The sequence below is a fragment of the Bubalus kerabau genome, chromosome 15 (assembly GCF_029407905.1).
Source record: "Bubalus kerabau isolate K-KA32 ecotype Philippines breed swamp buffalo chromosome 15, PCC_UOA_SB_1v2, whole genome shotgun sequence".
In the NCBI taxonomy this organism is placed as follows: Eukaryota; Metazoa; Chordata; class Mammalia; order Artiodactyla; family Bovidae; genus Bubalus; species Bubalus kerabau.
The window spans coordinates 62,644,104-62,668,065 of NC_073638.1; the positions used below are offsets into that span (position 1 = coordinate 62,644,104).

Here is a 23,962-nt window from a genome sequence, read left to right on the forward strand (position 1 = left end):
TACATGATATATATTTCTTCTCTTGTAATAAAGTAAATATTATTCAAAGGCAGATTTTGAAAAGCTAAATATGTATACTGCAAATCCTGGAACAACAACTACACTTATACACAAAAATTAAACAAAGATATTCAGCTAATAAACCCATGGTAGAGACAAAATGAAATCATTAAAAGAACACTTTAATTTAAAAGAGGTTAGTAGAAAAGATAAAAGGAACAAAGAGCAAATGAGACAAATATAACACAAATGAAAGTTAAACTCAATCATATCAATAATTATATTAAATATAAATGGTTTAAACATTCAAAATAAAAAGTAAGAAACTGTAAGATTGGGAGGAAAAGCAAGACCCAAATTATTTCCATAAGAAACACTTTACCTATAAAGATACAGATATATTAAAAGTAAATGGATAGAATATACTATCTCCTGTAACACTAATGAAAAGAATATAGGAGTAACTATATTAAACAAACTATATAAAACAAAGTAGACTTCAAAACAAAAAAGTATTAAAGGACTAAAGAGGTACACTGCATAATGATTATTAAAAGTCAGTTCATGATGAAAATATAACAATCCTAGATGTATATGGTTCCACTAAAAAAGCTTTAAAGCATATGCAGAAAACACTGATAGAACTGAAAGGAGAAATAAATCCAAAATTACGGTAAAGATAATAGATCTGAACAACGCTATCAAGCAACGTGGGCAAATTGACATTTATAGATCACTTGCAACCAACAAAGTAGAGCATACTACTGGCACATTTGTTTAGAGCATATTCTAAGCCATAAAACAAATTTCAAAATTTTTCAAAGAACTAAAATTATACAGACCTCATTTATTCTTTTTCCTCCCTCCTTCCCTTCTTCTCCCTTTCTTCCTTTCTTTCCAAGCTGGCATATATTGTGATTGTATCCTGGGATGTACTAGGTTATTAAATATTTTTACTATCACTAGGGACCAGAGGTAAAATAGAAGTACAAACTATGAGCAGAACTAAAGTTACAGGCCTGCTGGGCTGCTAGTCAGAAGTAATCCTTAGAGCCTACCGAAGTATTGTGTATGTGTGTGCTCAGTCATGTCCAACTCTTTGCGACCCCATGGACTGTAACCCGCCAAGCTCCTCTGTCCATGGAATTTTCCAGGCAAGAATACTGGAACGGATTGTCATTTCCTACTCCAGGGGGTCTTCCCAACCCAGAGATTGAACCCACCCATGTCTATTGTGTCTCCTTCATTGGCAGGCAGCTTCTTTAACTATTATGAGGACTAAAAAGGCTCTATTTGAAATAGGGGCTGGGAGCTGGTTCACTGTGTGAACACAAAGATGGGGTTCCCAATCATCTGAACCTTGGTATAGCTCAGGGGAGGAGGCTGAAGAAATCTGCAGATCTACTGATAGGACCAATGGATTTACAGAGACCCCTGGAACTACTGAGTGAAGGGGGAGCACAGAGTTCGATTTCTCAGAACTGAGCCAGTCACTTACTGCTTCTGTGACCGGATACTTACTGTGCATAGAGCACTAGATAGGAGCACCCAGCAACCTTGCAGGACAGCTCTGCACTGGAATCAGTGAGCCAGGCAGAGGTGACGGAAGCACTCCTGGATAGTGAAGGGTGAATATTCAAGAAGACTCAAGATGGGTTAAACTTCAGAAGGAGGAAAAAAGGAACTTAGAAGAAAGGCAACAAATTCAAGAAACAACAGTGACCATTTAAACTGACAAAATATCAATATCATTGATATTTTTCTAAAAAATAACTTTTGATTCACCTGATTTTTTATTTTTGGTCCTATTTTTTGCTTCATTGATTTTTTTCTTTATTAATTCCCTTTTCTGCTTTTGTAGGGCATAACTGTCTTTCTTTTCTACAGTGAAAACTTACATCATTGTTTTTAGACATTTTAATACAAATATTGTAATGCTACAGATTTCCCTCCAAGAATTGCCTTAGCTGGATCTACCAAGTTTCATGTAGGGGAAATGTTTAAATTTTAAAAGCCATATTAAAAATATAAACAGACCTACAAACATAGAAATAGGTTATCAAAAGGGAAAGGGAGAGGGAAAAGTGTTAAATTAGAAGTATGGGATTAACAGGTATAAAATACATAAAACAGACAAGGATTTACTATATAACACAGTGCACTATATTCAATATCCTATAATAATCTATAATAAAAAATTATCTGAAAAATAATAAATATATATAACTGAATCACTTTGCTATACAGCTGAAACTAACACAATATTGTAATTGAACTATACATCAATTAGAAAAAATTTAAGTAAAAAGCTGTGTTAAGGTATATTAAAAAGCAGAGACATTACTTTGCTGACAAAGGTCCATATAGTCAAAGGTATGGTTTTCCAGTAGTCATATATGGATGTGAGAGTTGGACCATAAAGAAGACTGAGCACCGAGGAATTGATGCTCTTGAACTGTGGTGTTGGAAAAGACGCTTGAGAGTTCCTTGGACAGCAAGGAGATCCAACCAGTCCATCCTAAAGGAAATCAGTCCTGAATATTCATTGGAAGGACTAATGCTGAAGCTGAAACTTCAATACTTGGGCCACCTGATGCGAAGAACTAACTCATTGGAAAAGACCCTGATGCTGGGAAAGATTGAAGGCAGGAGAGAAGTGGATGACAGAGGATGAGATGGTTGGATGGCATCACCAACTCAATGGACATGAGTCTGAGCAATCTGCAGGAGCTGGTGATGGACAGCGAAGCCTGGTGTGCTGCAATCTATGGTGTAGCAGAGCCAGACACGACTGAGTGACTGAACTGAACTGAACTGAAGGTATATAGGATGAAATATAACCCTGAAACTATATGTCAGGGACTGTGAATTCAATTGAGTTAGTCCAAGCCAGTTGTTGGTGCCTTACAAGTAGTACGATGAAATCTTATTCTTAAAAACTCTCATTTTATATACATATGTGGATGGGTATGTATGTAACATTGAATTGTATTACAGAATGACTCTTTTAAACTATGGTCTGCTATCTCCCAGCTTTAGCCCAAAGAGGGGCATGTGTGTTAGATAAATTGAGGAGCAGGCTAGGACAAAAGGCCCCATCTGGATTCTCATTTGATATTCTGGGAGTGGTCTTTATTGAGACTGCCCTCTTCCCCAACCTTGGGTGGAAGTGGGTATGGAGTCACAGATTAAATGAAGTGGAATAGTGTGTAAGAAGCAGAAAATAGGCTACAATCTAGCTTTTGTGAGCTCTTTTCAGTAGGGGTTTAGATAAGACCTACAAATTCTCACATGGCCCCAGACCAAGCAAAAGGTAACACAACTGTAAGCCAGAAGGGCCACAAATGTCCACAGTGACTACACTGCAGAGGCTGCAGGGTGACCTACTTAGGCCACAGGCAAGATGGAGAATGTGGTAGAAACTCAGGGAAAGCCGAGCGAAAGCTAAAGCTTCCAGGGCGTACTCCTGACCCAACAAAGAGCAGCCGATAGTTTAGGACTTATATCTGCATCAAACCTCAGCCACAGACAAGACCAGTGATACCTCAGCAGTGGGCACCACATGGCTCAAACAACCATTTTCCCTCCCTGGCACTATCAGGACTCCAAAACATTAATATTTAGCTCACAAACTCTCTAAAAGAATTTAGAAAACTATATACCCCTCAGTTAGAAAACTGTGCACCAACATTTTATGTCAACATTAAAATTTTTTTTATTATTAGCCTAAAAACAGTGATGAAAGATGCATTTTCTGGCATATTTAAAGTATTGGTATTACTAATTACAACAGTTCAATTTTTCTTTTAAATCTGTCCAAAAAGACTAAACACCAGAACAATTTTATGTCAACCATTTTCTTTTTTTTTAAATTTAAATTTATTTATTTTAATTGGAGGCTAATTACTTTACAATATTGTATTGGTTTTGCCATACATCAACATGGGAAAGCTCTTCTCTGACAATCAAAAGGTTACCTGTACCCTTTTCTCGTCAACTTTATATTTCTGTCCCTTTTCTTCCTTAACAGAAACACATTTATAACAAGGAAAGGTTCAGAACCCTACAAGAAGTTTATGGCACCAATATTTCAAAACAGCCCTCTGTTTGACAGCCTGGAAGTTTCTGCACTCTGGGATGAAGCACCACAATAGATTGAGGATAAGGGAAAGGTGTATTTGCCTAAAAATGATGGAAGATGCAAAAAGAGAAATGGCATGTACCTCCACTGCGGGCATGTTCTTAGGTAGGATCATTTTATTACAAAGTATATATGAAAGTTGAGAAGCTCGTCATTCATTCCTTAACCACCCCTTTTGGTCTATGCGTACCTGCAAAGGAACAACCCCAGGTGATACTTAACCTCTCTCCACCTCTATAAACCCAGAGGGAAGAAATATGAGCATCTGAGTCTCTTCATCCAAAAGGCTGGGCATTACCTAGAAGAATTCATTAAATTATTTGGGCTCAATCAAATTTAGTTTTTTGCTTTCTCTCACCACCATGAGTAGTACCTTGTGTGAAAGGTCAAATCAGATTTAAACAAAAATTTTAAAAAACTTTTTCCATACCTTGTCTAGTGTGAGTATAAACTTGCTTTCTTGAAACATGTGTAAACTCTAGCATATGGTTTTCAAACTAAGTGACTTTCATTCTTCACTTACAGTCCCCAACCACTCCAGGATCTCGGATGCTTCAAGCCTGAAGTTGAGGAAGGCTTTTGACCTCAGTCTTACAACCAAAATGGGCCGCAAATTTAACCTTTTTCCCTCCTTTCTTTTTTTTTTTAATATAAATTTATTTAATTGGAGGTTAATTACTTTACAATATTGTATTGCTTTTGCCATACATCAACATGAAAAGATATACATACAAAAAAGGTATAGTGACATAATCAACCAAAGAAGATAGCTCAGCTGTTATAAAACTTTTGTCCCATCACCAGACCAAGCTACCTATACAGATTATGAATTAATATTTTTATGAATCTTGTATTATAAAAATAGAACAATTATATCTTATTAGGGAGAAGTTGTTGATAGAGTTAATTTTAAGTGTAATTATGTAAAACTATATATTCAGTAGATTTAAAACCTTGTTTTGACATTTCTTAATTATTTAATATACTGTGGGCTTCAAAAAAATATGGACCGCTCTCAACTTCTTATCTATACCCACTGTGAAGAGGCCTTATCTATACCCACTGCCCTTATTTCTTCAACATCAATTTTTTCTTTAATCCTGTTCTCTCCAAGGTTTCATCTTCTTTCAAAGTCACCAATAACCTTTTTCATATCAATTATAACATGTGAAAATAATATCTTACTTCCAACTTCATCCTATTGCCTGAAAGAGTCTCTTTTTAAACCCTTCCCATATTTCAGTTAATGAAGCATAACTTACCTCTGAAGTAAAAGTGGAGTTCTAGTCCCATTACAACTTTACCTCAATTGCCTTATCTATAACATTAATAATAAAAGTATCACTTACACCTGCGTGCTAAGTCACTTCAGTGGTGTCTGACTCTTTGCGACCCCATGGACTATAGCCCACCAAGCTCTGTTCATAGGGTTCACCAGGCAAGAATACTGGAGTGAGTTGCCATTCCTTTCTCCAGCGGATCTTCCCCAACCAGGGATCAAACCTACATCTCCTATGTCTTCTGCATTGGGAGGTGGGTTCTTTACCACTAGCACCACCTGGGAAGCCCATCACTTTTATGCAACATCTAAAAAGAAAAAATCAAACTCATAGAATGGAAATGTGGTTGCCAGGGATGGGAAAAATAGGGAGAGGTTGGTAAGAGGGTACAAACTTTCAGCAATAATATGAATAAGGTCCAAGGATCTAATGCAAAACATGGTAACAATAGTTGAGAACACCGTATTATATAACTGAAATTTGCTAAGAGTAGAACTTAAATGTTCCCACATATATACATATATATATATGGTGGTGTACATGATAACTTAATGGTAAGAATTCTTTCACAATGAATACATGTATCAAATCAACACAACGTACACTTTAAATTTCTTAAAATTTTGTCAGTCATACCTCAAGAAAGCACAAAAAATTCATAATGAAGATGATGATGATGATGATAGCTAACAACTACTGACCACTTACTGTATCTTAGGTACTGTGTTAAGAGTTTTATATACAATAACTATTTAATTCTCACAACAATAATATAGTATTAATTTATGTCACTCACTATTATCTATAAAATGGGAGGATTGAACTATATGACCTCCAGAGTTCATTTCAACCTTAATATGTTTTTATTGCAATTTTTTACTCTTCTTTTATTTAAGTTCCCATATAACATTTAATAGAATCTGTACCATATATTTTGAGCACTTAATTATACACTTATTAACTATATTTCCTAATGGCTTCATGTGGGTATGTTTTACCTCCAAAACAAGAAAAGAAGCTTCCTAAGAGCAAGGGAACATTTCATGCAAAGATGGGCACAATAAAGGACAGAAATGGTATGGATCTAACAGAAGCAGAAACTATTAAAAAGAAGTGGCAAGAATACAAAGAAGAATTATACAAAAAAGATCTTCATGACCCAGATAATCATGATGGTGTGATCACTCACCTAGAGTCAGACATCCCAAAATGTGAAGTCAAGTGGGCCTTAGGAAGCATCACTACGAACAAAGCTAGTGGAGGTGATGGAATTCCAGTTGAGCTATTTCAAATCCTAAAAGATGATGCTGTGAAAGTGTTGCACTCAATATGCCAGCACATTTGGAAAACTCAGCCGTGGCCGCAGGACAGGAAAAGGTCAGTTTTCATTCCAATCCCAAAGAAAGGCAATGCCAAAGAATGTTCAAACTACCGCACAATTGCACTCATCTCACAAGCTAGCAAATTAATGCTCAAAATTCTCCAAGCCAGGCTTCAGCAATATGTGAACTGTGAACTTTCAGATGTTCAAGCTGGATTTAGAAAAGGAAAACGAACCAGAGATCAAATTGCCAACATCCGCTGGATCATAGAAAAAGCAAGAGAGTTCCAGAAAAACATCTACTTCTGCTTTATTGACTATGCCAAAGCCTTTGACTGTGTGGATCACAACAACTGTGGAAAATTTTTTAAAAGATGGGAATATCAGACCACCTGACATGCCTCCTGAAAAATCTGTATGCAGGTCAAGAAGCAACAGTTAGAACTGGACATGGAACAACAGAATGGTTCCAAATTGGGAAAGGAGTACATCAAGGCTATATACTGTCAACCTGCTTATTTAACTTATATGCAGTGTACATCATGAGAAATGCTGGACTGGATGAAGCACAAGCTGAAATCAAGATTGCAGGGAGAAATATCAATAAGCTCAGATATGCAGATGACACCACCCTTACGGCAGAAAGCAAAGAACTAAAGAGCCTCTTGATGAAAGTGAAAGAGGAGAGTGAAAAAGCTGGCTTAAAACTCAACATTCAGTAAACTAAGATCATGGCATCTGTTCCATCACTTCATGGCAAACAGATGGGAAAACAATGGAAACAGTGAGAGATTTTATTTTGGAGGGCTCCAAAATCACTGCAGATGGTGATTGCAGCCATGAAATTAAAAGATTCTTGCTCCTTGGAAGAAAAGCTATGACCTACCTAGATAGCATATTAAAAAGCAGGGACATTACTTTGCCAATAAAGGTCCATCTAGTCAAAGCTATGGCTTTTCCAGTAGTTATGTATGGATGTGAGATTTGGACTATAAAGAAAGCTAAGCACTGAAGAATTGATTCTTTGAACTGTGATGTTGGAGAAGACTCTTGAGAGTCCCTTGGACTGCAAGGAGATCCAACCAGTCCATCCTAGAGGAAATCCATGCTGAATATTCATTGGAAGGACTGATGTTGAATCTGAAACTCCAATACTTTGGCCACCTGATGCAAAGAACCAACTCATTGGAAAAGACCCTGCTGCTGGGAAAGACTGAAGGCAGGAGGAGAAGGGGATGACAGAGGATGAGGTGGTTGGACAGCATCACTGACTCAATGGACATGAGTTTCAGTAAGCTCCAGGAGTTGGTGATAGACAGGGAAGCCTGGCATGCTGTAGTCCATGTGGTCACAAAGAGTTGGACACGACTAGGAACTGAACTGAACTGTAGGGCAAGATCTGGGATAGTTTTCCTGTATCTTCAACACTGACTAACAGACTGAGCACATAAGAAGTATTCAATACTTTATCATTTGAGTTTGCTTTCTTTGACTCTCTATTTTTGAGGGGCAGGGGTGCATAGGGGAAGAAAGGTAATCTTTTCTCACCAAACAGGATTAATTCAGTGGCTGTCAGAATCATAAGGATCCTAAGAGACACTGAAAGCCCTAAAGATGTCCATCTGGTGGTTAGATGATGAATAGACTGTGATCTAGGAGAGTGCGTGTGTGCGTGTGTGTGTTTCACAATTTTGTTTTGTGAAAACTTGATTACCTTGTCTACCCAATACTGAATTAAAACCAGATCATGTTAAAAGATCCTTTGTTATTTTGTTAGTCATGAAATATGGAAACCAATGTCAGAAGTATAATTAGGATATCTAGGGTGAATTTCTTCCTCCAACCACAGAATTGTCCAATAGAATTTTCAGTGAAGAGGTCGTTATGGTAACCACATGAGGCCAGCTGGCAGTACAGCTCTGGAAGATATAACTCACCTGTGGCTTGCAGAAGCCTGAACACTAGGACCCTTCGAGAGCCTTTTATTGATGCTATCTGTTCTCTGATACTTTCAACATGTATTTCCTAGTGATATATATTAAGTGTTGATGAATGGAGTCTTGCTCTATTCTTTTTCCATTCCTGATTGGCTTTGTTTAGGAACCTGAAATCCTTTTTAAATGTAACAGGATACTATTTTTTTTTTTTAGGAAATTATGTAAAATTGATATTATGACAGAGTTAATGAGAAAATTTGACTGAAGAGAATAATAAATTCATGTTATACTCATTTTCAGCTGCTGTTACATGTATAAAATATAAACAAATAATGAATTATGTTATTTAAAAATCAGTAATATGTGTTAGGAATGAGGTTTATTCAAGCTACACTATTAACATCAGGTGAGAGAAAACCATTACATGTCTCTTAATAAAATAAAGCAAAGCAACTATTTCCAACATGCTTACACTTAAGAGTCTCCCTTTTATCAATCATTAGTCAGACTTAATAATCAAAGCCTTAAACTATCAATCACTCACAACATTGATGGGTTTTAATAGAAAATAGGAAATACTAGTCAATCCTTAAGATAGTTGGTTTTCCTCTCCCCTAAGAATATGCCTTAGTTCTTCAAGGAAAAAGAATTCATATTCTTGTCCATTCACACAAACCTCTCAGTGAGCATTATTGTTCCAGGAGGAGGGGGCGGCAGGCAGGCGGCCCAGGATGCTAACGGAACAGATAGGATGTCAGGTGAAGATAGAATGCTGTGCCCTCTCTAACCAGCTGAAGACTCGGCATGATTGTTTTCTTACAAATAATACCTGTGGGTGTTGAAACTGTTCAGGGAATCTATCAAACACACTCTTTCACTTTGCTGCTGTAACTCTGTAAAATTTATTCTCATTTCAAAAGAGTCATAGGCAGTAATACCTGTAGGTGGTTGAGTAATTTAAAGAAAATTTGGCAGGTTTCCTCTCACTTAATTTACCAGAACAATGCTAATATTTGGAGGTTTTAAGATGCAATATTTTCTATTCAGTATGAGTAAAATCTCAAAATAGAGTTCATCATAAGGAGTTGGTTTTAACTTAAATATAAGTAGAGAAAATAAAATATTAGGATGTTTGAGGATAAAACTTTCATCATAAAAGGGAAATAAATTAATGTTACAATCACTTTTATTTTTTACAATTCTAGAAGTCAACCATACATAGATATATGAGAACAGAAAATATCTAAATAGTATAATATCCGAAAAATGCAGTAATAATATATTAATGTCAAATTACTTTCCTCATGGAAATCTGATGGTTGAGGTCAATAAGCTTATACAAGTTATCTATACAAATTAAAAAATAGACAAATGGGAGAATAATTTTTCCAGATTAACTTCCCTTATTAAGTCATCAATACTATATTGAAAATGAAAGTGAAAGTCGCTCAGTCGTGTTTGACTCTTTGCAACCCAGGCCAGAATACTGGAGTGGGTAGCCTTTCCCTTCTCCAGAGGATCTTCCCAACCCAGGAACTGAACTGGGGTCTCCTGCACTGCAGGCAGATTCTTTACCAATTGAGCTATCAGGGAAGCCTTTTAATACTATATTAAGTTTATACTAAGCATCATAAGCACTTAAATGCAGACTCAAAAAATGTTTCTGTTATGAAGCAGGCATTCTCAGTCACCAGTTTAGAGGGAGAAAATCTCAGGAATGCTTAGGTTCAAAATGTATTTTTCAAATTAGCTCGTTCAAAACATATTATAAAATTAAATAATTTTTTAATTAATAAGAAAAATAAAGTGATAACTAATACTTTTTAAAGTGCTTATTTAAAGATGAAGACATATTTTAAATAATCCCCAAATGGAACTTACAGTTAATTAAAATGTTCAAAAGCACATAAGCAGGAAAGTTTATTTTCTTATATAGTTTTTTAATATAGTTATGTTAAATTCCAATTTTAACTAAGTTGGGTCTCAATTTTTTAAGGAGTGTTTACTATTAATAAAGATAATATTTTTAATTGAAAGGTATTCAACTGAGATGTCAATAAAGTTGCTTTCACATAATTGAATTATCTTATAAAAAGGAAAAATCTTTAACTCTAATTTTTTCCAAAGAAAATTATTTAATATAGAGTTTTCACAGTAAAAAAAAAAAGTTCAATTTTGAGCCACAGATATGTATTTGACATTTGGTAGTATAATTCTAAGACAATTAGAGAAAAATATAGATTTGAAAAAATTTTTCCTGAACTGAACAGTTTTACGGGGAATCAAATGAAATGTTTCATGAAAATAAATGTGTCACGGATAAAGGATGGAAAAAAAAAGTATTCAATATCCTTTCTTGATTTGTGCTATTGTCAGTTCCCCACCCTTTCTGAAATAATTACCTGTGCACAAACTCTAGATGGCAATATTGCACCTACTGTACTTCCAAGAACACTGTCACAGTCGGTCCCCACATACTCTCTTTATCAACATTTTATGTGCCATGGATCTATAGCCTCTTATTATAAGTGTAATGAAGCAGAAGTTATTGAAGCATTTTATTGATTGCTCAGATCACAAGTTTACTGCCATACTGAATTGGCACCTTACTTGCTGAAGCAAACTGCTGACACCTTTTTTAAAAAGTGACAACCACATCTATTTCATGACCAGAAATCCATTTTCATCTCTATCAAGACAAGAATGCAATTTTCACTTCATTTAACTGATGTTAGGCCTGCTCAAAGCATGACACTTAGAAAAAGACACAAGTTTAAGGTTCTTAAAATACTTCAAGTAACTAGAATGCAGCTTGGTTTCAAGGGGGGAAAAAAATCAACAATCACTCACATCTACAAACAAGCTAGTAGTCTAAAAAATTACCTATCAGAACCATCAGTAGTAGTTTTCATTTTGAAACATTTATAATGTTATTTTAATGTTTTTAATAGTAAATTTATTCACATATTATAGACTTCGTTCCACGGTTTCAAAGGACATCAAGAAGTTCAAAACTGAAATATCTGGGGTATTGCTCTAGGCAATGTAAATCAAGAAAAGAGCTCAATTTTTAATATATAGATAAATGGAGATCTAATGTACTATGGTTAACAATATTGTACTATATATTGAAAAGTTGCTAACAGAGTAGATATTGAATGTTCTCACCACACACACACAAAAATATGTTAATTATGTGAAGTGGGAGAGGTGTTAACTAATCCGACTGTGGTGATCATTTCACTATATATAGAAGTGTATAAAATCATCACATTGTATACCTGAAACTTATACAATGTTAGATGTCAATTATCTCTCAATAAAACTAGGGAAAAAAAGTAGCTGGTATACTAAGAAAAAAGTATATATAGAAAATGAAATAGGAATAGTTTTTCCTTCAATAACGTTAGGACCAATAAATGACTTTAATTAACCTACAACACAGATCTGAAAAGACAAACTCTCAACACTTCTTTTACGGGAAATTAAAAGATTCCTTAAAGATACTTTTTGCAATAAACAAAATCAGCACTAACGCAATTCAAGCATGTTTTGAACTGAATCTTTTCTGAATAGAATTGCAGTCTTATTATTATTGCTTTTATATCTAAGTATCAAACTTACTGAAATGCGTGGGTAAAGTGAACCAACATTAACCTGGGAATTTTTTTTAACAAATGTAAGTGCTCTGGTAGAAGTTAGTTTAATGTAACAATAAAATACATTTCAGTTTTAAACTACAAAACCAATATATGCTGATGTTAGATGGTCATTTCCTCATCTAGTTATATGTCCACAAAATAAAGTTACAGTACAGCTCCAGTTTAAAAAATAAAACCTAATTTTTGAAGTAGAAATTTAGTGTCTGAGATTTTTAAACCTAACACATCAAATATGGAACATTAGAATATAGCAGCATTCAAAAAAGTACTTAGCTTAAATTAATAAACAAAAAGGACCATATACACACACCAAAAAAAATCACTCAGGCAGAAAATTACAGTTTTCAACAAACTTCATTAAGCAATGATCTATTAAAAATAGCCCAACTACATATTTTCAAATTAAAATTACAGAAATAAAACATTTCCTTGCAATTTCAGATATAAATAATAAAAATTGCCATTTTTTAATATACTGCCAAAATCACACATATCTCAAATTTTAAGAAACACTTGATTTTTTTTCTGTTTATCTATTTTTATGAAGCTATCAAACAAGCTAAAACTCAATTTCAAAGTTGATCATTTCTTTCCAAAGTGCTGAAAATAAGTAGTACTAAACATTCCTTCAAATTTCATGTCTTAACTACCACAGGGACTATGATTTTCTTCACAATTAAGATGTTGGTTGTTAAGGTATTATAGTTAGGTACTCATTTCCTTTGTGTCTCTCTCAATTTCAGAAATGACTATGCAACTTATAACACCTGTTAAACTACACTGTGAGCCACTTTAAATGATTAAAACTATGTTTATGAGCTCCTTTAAAACCGTATTTTAAAAGAAGAGTGCTATGCATCCATGATGTAAAAGTCTCCAGGAATTTTATGGCTTGGGGGAAAAAAAAATCAAAGGAGTATCAAAAGTGGGAAGACATTTCCAGAAATATACATTTCTCAAAAATTACATTCATACTTAAGATCAACCAATCCAAATCATTATTTATATAGCCTCCTGGCTCAGTTCCATGGACTTTTATAGACCTTGACTGCTGCTGAACAGACTGACATATATTTTGTTTACTGACAGCGACTAAAAGCTCTATGGAGGATCATAAATAAAGAAGATCATGTTTAAAAATCACTAATATCATTTTAAAAGGTAGTGCAGGCTTGTGTTTTGGCCTCTGTTTAGCTGTGTTAGGCCTATGAGTGACAGCTTCCCTGCTTGAAGCACACAGAAAGCACAGCCTTCCTCATTCACTGACAGGACTGTGGCCTTTTCACACGTTCCTTCCACAGCAGTGTTTGTCCCCAAACACTGGAACTCCACACAATGGCATTCCTACTTCAACACCCCCACCAACAGCACCACTACATAACAAGAATGCTAATGAGATGGAACGGGCCCTGTCGCTGAAAGTGTTAACTGCATTTCATAGGAAAGCGTTTAGGCTACTTCAAAGATTACCAATTAAATAGATTCTGCTTAGCTCTGAGCAATTTCTAAAGTGTTTCCACTTTTAAGGAAATAAATGTGATAAATGTAAGACCAAGTGACTTTATGCTGTCCTAACTATAATATCTCAGTTTATGTACTCGAATCAGTATATTTTTAAGACCATACTAATGTAGTGGGCTTAAGTCAGTTGCATGCTTGTAATACCCAAGTTAAAGTTAAAAACTGAAAAGTGAGTAAGTTCGTAAACATAAAACCAGTAGCTCTGACTTTTCTTTTAAAGCTATCTCTATTATCACAACTTATTTAAAAGAAATTTCCTTGGGGAATTCCAAAACATCTCTTTAACATCTACAATCTTTTGACGGAATCCTGGCACAACAATGTCGTTGTTTTTATATATGATCTCAGAAGAGGAATAAATGGAAATGATATCAAGAGGTCATATAATTCTATAATTTATAAGCTTAGGTTTGTTAAGGAAATAGGAATTAAGCATCCATCTCCATTTTACCAAACACAATCTTATATAAAACTAAATAAAAAGGTCTATCCCTAATGTCAAATGAAGTAAATGCAGTTCAGATAAAGTTCACTAATGCTAAGAGGGATATTTGCTAAGAAATCTGAAAAATAAAGCTATTGCCAGGCTTAAAACATAACCACTGATGATATGATAATGATACCACTATAGTGACTTTTATGAGCATTACAGATAATTCTAAATTAAGTCATAAATTGTATATATAAAATAAAACTGAACCAAGTATCATATCAAAACTTGAGTGAAAGCATTAAAATTTGAGTGAAAAACTTTAAGTTTTTACAACTGAGCAAAGTAAAAAGGTTTAGTTGGAAATGGCAAAGAGCCTAGATTTTTAAAATATTCCTAAATTTGGCATAATGTTGAAAGTCATAATGTTGATGATATAAACAATTTCAAGTGATCAGACATTTAGAGGTGCTAAAAATGTTAAATTTTTCACATTTACATTTAATATTTATTTTAATAAAATGTATTTTTCACCGATCTTGAATCACAAAGAAATTTTCAAAATCAAACAGTAATTCTTAAAACATTATTTTCTCACAATACTAAGACCTCTTCAATCCAGTACAACTGTTCATATCTATTTAAATTTTAAATGTTTAGAACAATGGAAGAAAAAATAAATATGCCACAACTACTTTCTGAGCTTTTTCTTATCTCTAACATCTTCACTTTTAATAAAACTTAGAAAATGTTCAAGTTTCTTTCAATTTGATTTAAATGGTGCTTTTATGGCACTGGAGAATGGTCTCATGCTTTCTTAACATTAAATAATTTTAAACTGTCAGTAGGATCAAGCTGTTTAATAACAAATACATGATTGTAATTAAATTGGTGGTTATTGTATATTATTGTATCTTAAAAATGAAATAATATTTCTGTTAAAATAATTTAGTCTTAAAAAATATATTTTATATCAGTTTTTATATATGATATTAGCTTAATAAAGAATGTTAAAAATAAGTTTGTATTTTTATTTTTTATATTCTTATTGTAAACAGCTTTATCTATAATTATTAATACCCTTTCTGGATACACTGACATTAATTAACTAGGAAACCAATCATGTTTTGAGAATGCAAGTTTCTCACGGGAAGATGTCTCTTGCTAGTTCTGGATACCTTAGTTCAAGAATTTCTTCCAGTCAATACAAGCTGTTCTTCCCCTAACTAGACAGCAGGAGGTGCTGTGTGAACACTAAGACCGACTACCAGTCCCACCTCCCCTCCCCCTGCATACAGAGAATAATAGCATGATGCCTTCAAAATATTCATTTTTTAGCAGCCTGTGGTCTGAGATAATGTGCCCAGTTCTAAACTGGAAACTCCCAGTTAGAAGTGTAAACCCTATCCCTTATTTAATGTGGTAAAATGCATGCCTAATTTTTTAAGACCAAGTGCAAAGAAGATTCAAAAATTGTGTCAAATTGAGTTTTATTTTATAAACAGCACAAATCATTCAGCTCTACAATAGAATTCTACTTTAAGATAAATCAAAGTCTTTCTAAGTAGTTTCAAAAATTTCAAAGTTTTCATACACATACCCCTTCTCCCATCACACACACACACACACACACACACATCCACACACACTCTCTCTCTCAATCTACATCTTTCTCTTTCTGTTTCACAATTATGAAATAGATATTTAGAAATTAAAGGAAAATCTCTAGTTTAAACTACTTCAAATACATTATTTCTATACTTTCAGGTCTGGAAATATACAAGTGAAATAAGTATAAATGAATTAAGTTACTCAACATGAAGTTAATTTCCAATTTCATCTCCCAGAATATGACTGGTTATGTTTTAGCCCATCTTCTACAACATTAAGTATGATTTCATACTGGAAAAAACAGAAGGGGGGTCATTTAAAACTTAAATGCTATAGGAGCTATTCACTTTCTTATTTAAAGTAACTGTCTATAGAATTTCCACATAAGGAGTTGCTTTCGTTTTGCGCAGTGTGCAGCAAGGAAAGATGACACATATGACATCCCACACCAAAAGATAGATACAATTAGCCCCGTTATTGTTGTCTTTGAGATTACAGAAGAAGCATTTTGGCTCCCTAATGGGCACTAAGCTCATGAAATACATGTCACAGTTCTTTTATGACATGATGCCAATCATTGCCTCTATACACCCAAGTACATTTTAAAACATACAATAAAGCAGTTTTTAAAGAGGGATGACTCACCTGTTTAGAATATTTTTTTGCAGATTTTAATCGTTGGTACAAGGCCAAAAGAACTCCTTGGATGTACATCTTAGCTCCTGAGGGGCTGAAACCTTCTCCCTTAGAGACCCAAACTGGTCCCCGTAAAGGTGTGATGGAATTTTGCAGGCATTTCTCAAGCACAGGAACTATATGAGAAAATAAGGGAAAATAAATTCTTTTGACCCAAACGAAATACACTGCCTGGAACACAGCCCCAATGCCAGAGCTAACTCTTAACATCTATTATTTATATCTGACCTGGGTTAAGTCTTAGAGAGGCAATTCCTGCATTACTAGTGGCCACCATGAAGGATGTATTTATATTGAGACAGCCCCCCATGCAAGACTCATAAGCTTTGTGAGCACACCTGAATAGTTCTGAAGTGTGCCTAACTAGCTGCACAGAGTGTCATGGTGTGCACTGATTGCCTTATCTTCTCATTTATCACAGATGAGTTGGAACCAACCTTGCTGAAATCTACTTGCATTGTCCTGATAAAATTGTACGATCCATGTTGTTTCAGTATATAGCTTCCCATAGAGGAGTCTATATAACTAAAACATCACATCTGGGAATTATTCATAAAATATAATCCACACCTTGATAAACCATCCTATTCAAGTCTTTTCACTGCCATCGCTTAAATAACCCATAAAACAAAGTGGTGAGGCTGTTTAAAAATAAGGGGGAGAATCTTAAGCAAGCATTTTATCATACATACCTTTTGTTTTTAAGCTTCTGGGACATAAGCTGGTCAAAGATTTAGGGATGCTATTCCAGTGCATGGTTTGTAAACAGATAGAAGATATTTACTTGTGGGCCTGTATTGCAACATCCATATGGACTTGACAGACATGTTTATACATTTTTTCACCCAATTAGCTTATAAAATCTTTCTAGTGTAAAATAGGCAAATAACATGGCAGCTAGCTAACATTTTTCAAGATTTAATTTCCCACTGAAATGCCAGAAATAAAGAAACTTTAAAAATCTTAGGCACACTTGAGAATCCAGAAAGATGAAAGGATATCATTTTTTTAACTTTGTCTTTAAGTGTATACATGTGACATTACATAAACATACAAAATAACTATATGGCTTGGCGACCTTCTTCTAATACATACTTCTACTGGAAAAGAAATTGGATAGATCACCAGCAAAGAAAATAGGTCCGTGCCATTGGTTATGTTATATGTTGCATATTTTATGCAGAGAGGCCTAGCATAGCAATCTGGAAATTGAATTACAATTAGGTTCAGCTGAGCTGCAGAGTGGCTGAGTTATGCAAATGGCCTTTGCTACTGGTATTCTGCTGATTTTTGCTCTTAGTAAAAAAGTTATGCCTTTTATGGCACTAAGTTCTGCAGCTCTCTACCAAAGTGCAATTTAAATTATTTCTAACATATTCATCACTAAAGGAAATGTTGTAAATAGAGTTTAAGATTTTCTAAGATTACTATAAATAAAGTTAAAAAGAAATCATGATCCAATGATTATTTAGAATCTTTAGATGTGTGCATGAAATTCACTCACCAGCCTGAGAAACTAATTCCTGAAATTCACATATCAAAACTATTATCCTCCTGAAGCAATTGCTCTTCTCTATAAGTTTGATCACAACAGTTATCTCAAACTTTAAAAGAAATATATTAGGTCATATGTATTACTAAAGAAATAAAAAGAGAAGTAAACTTATTTTTAGAATTGTAACTCTTCAATTTGGCTTATAATTTTTCCTAAAGAAACCCAGTTTAAGAATCATCAAAGCTTTCAGTTAGCTACAAATTCATATATTACTATGTGTTGAATTTTAATTTGTAAACTTTTAATTGATGCACCCATTCAACCTAGTACAGTTTTTGTACATGGAAAGGCATTACATAAATAGCTGTTAAATTGAAAAACAATTTTAAGTAATCCAAAAAGCAAATAAGATTTAATCTTGAAGGTAAATCTAAGAACACTTTATCAAATTCTCTAGTCTTTATAGCTTTATTCATCCATGCTTTTCACAAAGTAACTTTCAAATTCTTTATGTCAGCCCAAAGGATTCCAAAGAAGAATTTAATATATTTTCTAACACAAAACTCTATACATTTTTTTCAGGGTTTGTACCTTCCATAAGAATTTAAGAAAAAAAAATACAGCTTATGAAAAAATACAAATTATATCAAAATGTAAGCAGTGTCAGAGTTGATATAGGATGGAAAAGAGCTCCCATGCTCCACATGATTTATGTAATTAGGAATACTATGGAAACCAGAAATAGCAAAGCAAAGAAAGCAGTATTCACAAGCAGGTTTTATAAGGGACTTCAGAATCTGCTCTGAACTTGTTGAATAATCTGTTCAGTATTCCAGAATCTCCCTGCTGGAAGCAGGGTCCTCATTATAACCACAAGAGCGCTAATAAAGGTTAGCCTCTGAACTGGGGATTAGAAGGCTCTTTCTTTTTGGAAGCTGCAAACTAGTAACTTTGATGATCTTCTTGAAAAGGAAGACAAAGCACACTCCAAGAACAAACAATGTTTCCACTAACTAGGAAGGTACAGAAAACATAAGAAAATGATATGTCTAAGCACTTAGAAAGGAAGTATAAATAAGCCTAATATATTGGAAAAATAAAACTTATTAATCAGTTCAAATAAAAGAACTCTCCCTAAAAAAGAAGACTTGGCCTAAGATGACAGTTTTGAAATATAATAGAATAATTAATTTTTTAAAAAAGAGAAAGTTGACTTTTCAACCCCAACCATAGATTTTAATGAGAATTATTTATTATGTATTTTAGTGGATATTCATAATAGTCTATACCAAAAACTCATATCTGTTCTTAACCAATGGTTTTAACTCTTTTATGTTCAGTTCTTCTTTCTCTGTTTCTGAAGCAAAACTTCATTCTATTAAAGAGGACTATTGCATATAGATGTGCAGGAAATAAGGGCACTGATTTAGAAAGGACAATAGACACTTTTCAACATTGGAAAGAGCATAATCCTACATGTTGCTATGAGCTAGCAAAGCCCATTATAGATCCTCAATGAAAAAATATGTCTTTCCCAGGAATGAACTCTGGGATATTATTTTGTATGTAAACCATGAGTTTCTCTTTCAAATTCTACTCAGAAATATGACCTCATTCAAGAAGGTAGCTGGCTTATATTATCCTGTATTTCTTTAATATATATTTGTGTGCATAGCAAGAAATGAATAACAAAGCATTTCTTCTTACATTTGAGGCCTTTATTACAAGTGTTCAACCTCTTTGCTCCTTTACAGAATCTTGCTTTCTGGTAATTTCAATAATTCTGTTAAACAAGTCCTCAACATTTTTATTAGATACATGATTTGGAAATTAATCATCCCTTAAATCTATCAATAAGTATAATCAGTCAAATGTGATCATTCAGTTGGGATCATTTCCATCACTGTAAAGGTGAAGTTATATGGATGATTTTTATCCATTTTATCCACTTTATTTATTCTCAAGTCAGGACTATAGGAAAATTGAAATTAATCCAATTTCAATAGGTGTGGAGTTGAAGATGTTGGGTAAATAGATCATGTGGTCAAAAGGAGTAACTTCACTGCTCACAGCAAGTACTAAGTATTATGAGCAAATGGGTCATATGATTAAAAGTAGTAGCTCTATTAATTTCATAACTATCAACATGCTGTTCTATTTCCCTTGCATTTCTTCCCCCCATTTTTCCCACCTGTTAATATATCCTTGTCTTCCAAGGCTCATAGGAATTATCATTTCCTCTGGCAAAATTTCCCAGGTTGTTAAATTGTTCTATCCTCTACCTTTCCCAGATCATTGTTTATATTTTATTTTTCCCTTATTGATTTGCATTGGTCCTCATATTCTCCACTCACTACTTTCATCCTTCAGTAAATCATAAAAACTTTGGAGTTTGAAGGCATGGTGTTTTTCAGTTTGATAAAAGCAGCACCCAGTAACTATCTACCGGATAAATGAATAGCATGTTTGGATATACTGTGGGCAGTCTTTTAGGTAACTTTTGAGACCATGAGTACAACTACACATAATCATTGAGAATCTGTAACTTTCTGTGACCAAATGAAAATTTAATGAAAATTTGATAAATACAAATATTCCAGAATTTTAAAGCATAATTAACGTATGTACAATGGTTTTATTTTAAACTCTCTTATAAAATGATCTTGAACACTAAAGAAGAAAATAAACATAGAAGAAAAACAATACAATTTTGGCAATGAAGCATTAACTAGCCAGGAGAAAGGGCTTCCCAGGTGGAACAATAGTAAAGAATCCACCTGCTTATGTAAAAGATGCAAGAGACATGGGTTCGATCCTTGGGTCGGGAAGATCCCCTGAAGTAGGAAATGGCAACCCACTTCAGTATTCTTGCTTGGAAAATTCCATGGACAGAGGAGACTGGCAGGCTATAGTCCATGAGGTCACAGATTCGGACATGACTGAGTACACATCACATACACACACACACACACACACACACACACACAGAGCCAGGAGAAGACCAGAACTGGATATTTTAAAAGTCCTGGAAAATCCTTAATCATGCTACTATGGGAAAAGGCACACAATAAAACTTAAATAACAGAGCAATAAAATATTAGATTAAGGTCAAAATAGCTATTTTAAAAAATAAGGGTAATTCCTTCTAAGAACTCCAAACACAATGAGTTCATAAGCTATTCATGAGAAACGAAACTGTTCAACCTTCAAGAGGACCTATATATCACAGATAAGAAGCTTGAGCTTATTTGGATTCATGATGGACACAGTACAAGAATTTTTGACAAGGAGCCAAAAATTCCTCTAAAGATAAACCTAATAGAACTCACTATGAAGATACAGACTGGAATGTCCTGTCAATTTTTATACCTAGGGAATATATGTCTCTCTCCAAAAGCAACACCTGACATTTAAAGAGACACTTCGCGCATTCCATTTGAATCTACTGTAGAAAGCTAAAAAGAGGATTTTTTCCAATCAATATATTTTCAAAAAGCATTGGAAATAAGTGCTTTAGTAGCTTGCTTCCAATTAAAAATTAAAATTCATGCCAATTAAATACCCAGAATCATAAGTTTCACATTGCAGTCAGAATACATGAGACTGTGAAAAAAAAAGACAGTGCCCAAAGCATACTTACCCACAGAAAAACTATTATATGCTACTTGGCAGGAAATTTCAGATCTCAGTTCTCAAAAATACTCACTATTGTTAGCAGGACATCATTTGGAAATTTCCCATTAGTTCAATTAAAAATGTTTGTTAATAAAGTTGATCTAAAAAGTCTTTTTTGTATGATACAAGGTGAGTTCTTAAAAGATACTCAGAACTGACAGCTTCCCGTCCAGGAAGCAGGCCTGGAGGGAGTCTGAGCTAGTGCCAAGGTATGTATGGGTTTTACTGCTCCTTATCCAGCTTTATGTAATAGCTGGAAAACTCCTGGTCCAAGAACAACCAGAAGACGCCACTCAAAAGCATGGTCTGCTGGGAAGATTGAATGATGGAGGGCATACTTTGAATGATCTATATCAGTATATTTTTATTCAAACAAAACCAAACCAACAGCTGCTGTGTACTTTTGTTTACATGCTATATGTCAAATTTTATTGTCCCCAAGGTACTCATGAGAAAAGATTTAGCAGTTGTTTTCTTAAATACCAATGCCTATCCAAATTTGGATTTTTCCTCCACTGAACAAAATGACAAGCACACGATTGCTATACTTAGAGCAATCTTTCACAGCTGCTTTAGTTTTTCAGTGATCCTATTAAACTGACGGCATATTGCCTGTGGGGTCTACAGTGTTACAATACTGCTTGCTGTAAGAGACATTGATTTGTATGATAGGATCAACAGAACAGGGATGTATTGGGGGGGCAGAGAATTTCATAGGTTGTATTGGTTTTACCTGCGTAAACTTTAATTCAGACATTGTGACCTTTATGGAACACCTGGTTATTTAATTGCTGATATGTGAGTGAATGGTGACATTGGGGCTTGGAAGTATGAAATCTTAGGAAGTCTCCTCTGTTTTGAAAATGCAGCCTGAGTCGTGTCTTTTCTTAAACTGAACGAAGTAGCTGTGCATTAAATATGCTGGCACATCTTCTGCTTGAGCAAGTGGACCGAAATGGTGTGAATTGTTAATGCCTTGCTGCTTTGGTTCACGGCTTGTGATTGATCATTTGTAACTATATCTACTCCTTGTTCCATGAAATCAAGTATGGAGTAATGGGTTCATCAGATTTTGGGGTTAAATTGAGAGTGAAGAGGTACTGTGTGTGGAAATAAGAGTTGCCATGTTCAGGGCTGGCCTTGTAACAGCATGGAATCTAAAGGCGATATTCAAAACCACTTCACTCATCATACGCTTACTGATTCTGAATAGGGCCCATTTGCAGGGGACATTTGGTAGTTTTCCAATACGCTTTATGCCTCTTTCTACTTCCACCACCATGCACATCTTTTTTTCATACATCCCCAGTAGCACATTGGTAGAACAGGTCAGCATACACAATTCATTCATTTAAATAACTTGATTTATACAAGTAGAAGTAAGCTGGGACTCTATTGTTTGAGTCTTGTTTTTCCCCTCAACAGAAATAATAGTGTATGTGTCTTTGAAAATACAAGTATTTTGTGGACTCAATTTCTTGAGCACCTAAAATATTTGGTATGTAGTAATCATCTAAAATAACTTAATTGAACTGACATGTGTACAATTAAGATTAAAGAAATGTTAAGAATTAATCATATCTAATATATCTAATCTATTTTCATGTGGTTATGGTCTATACCAATACATAATAATTGAATATATATGACCTGCTTTTGTAAACTTTAAAGCTCTGCACAAAAATTTAAAGCACTGTCTTAGGATTAGTTTGTGGAAGTACAATGCATGGAACTTAATAAAATCAACAAAAATGAGAAGTAAAGACCTTTAGAAATGTCATTATATAATTGCTTGCTGTAATAACTGATACTTTTTAGACATTATTACTTGTAATTTCTATTACTATTCAGAAAAGCTTAATCCAAATGGTGTTAACTGAGGCACCAATTAACTGTTGACCCAGTAAGAACAGATGTAATAAAAACATAATAAAACTTAGGAACAAAATCAAATATATATAAGTAACATTCAAAAGCAAGCTAATTGTAAAATGTCTCAAACTTCTACTATTATAAAGTAACAACTAATATAATTTTTTTTAATGTGGCTGGACCTTTTTTTCTTTTTTTTTCACTCAATACCTGGCACATACATACCCTAATTCAGAGAGACCTAGGAGTCAGAAAATGTGGATAAAATGGTTTTAGTCTCCTTGGCTCAAATGCAAGGCCAATACATTATTTACATTTAAG

The 23,962-nt window shown here is 34.2% G+C and overlaps 1 protein-coding gene across 2 annotated transcripts in view; it reads right to left on the bottom strand.

The window, feature by feature from the left end:
- DCDC1 (doublecortin domain containing 1) overlaps positions 1-23,962 on the bottom strand; it is a 477,869-nt gene that overhangs the window by 350,653 nt on the left and 103,254 nt on the right. The window contains exons 8-9 of one of the 2 annotated variants that reach the window (XM_055549197.1): positions 16,549-16,715; positions 15,789-16,194 (exon numbers count right to left, since the gene is read on the bottom strand). In XM_055549197.1, coding sequence (XP_055405172.1) covers positions 16,129-16,194; positions 16,549-16,715 — 233 coding nt within the window. In that variant the 3' untranslated portion in view covers positions 15,789-16,128. Of the gene's footprint in view, positions 1-15,788; positions 16,195-16,548; positions 16,716-23,962 lie in introns of those variants that run through there. The other variant, XM_055549196.1, reaches the window with a different exon arrangement.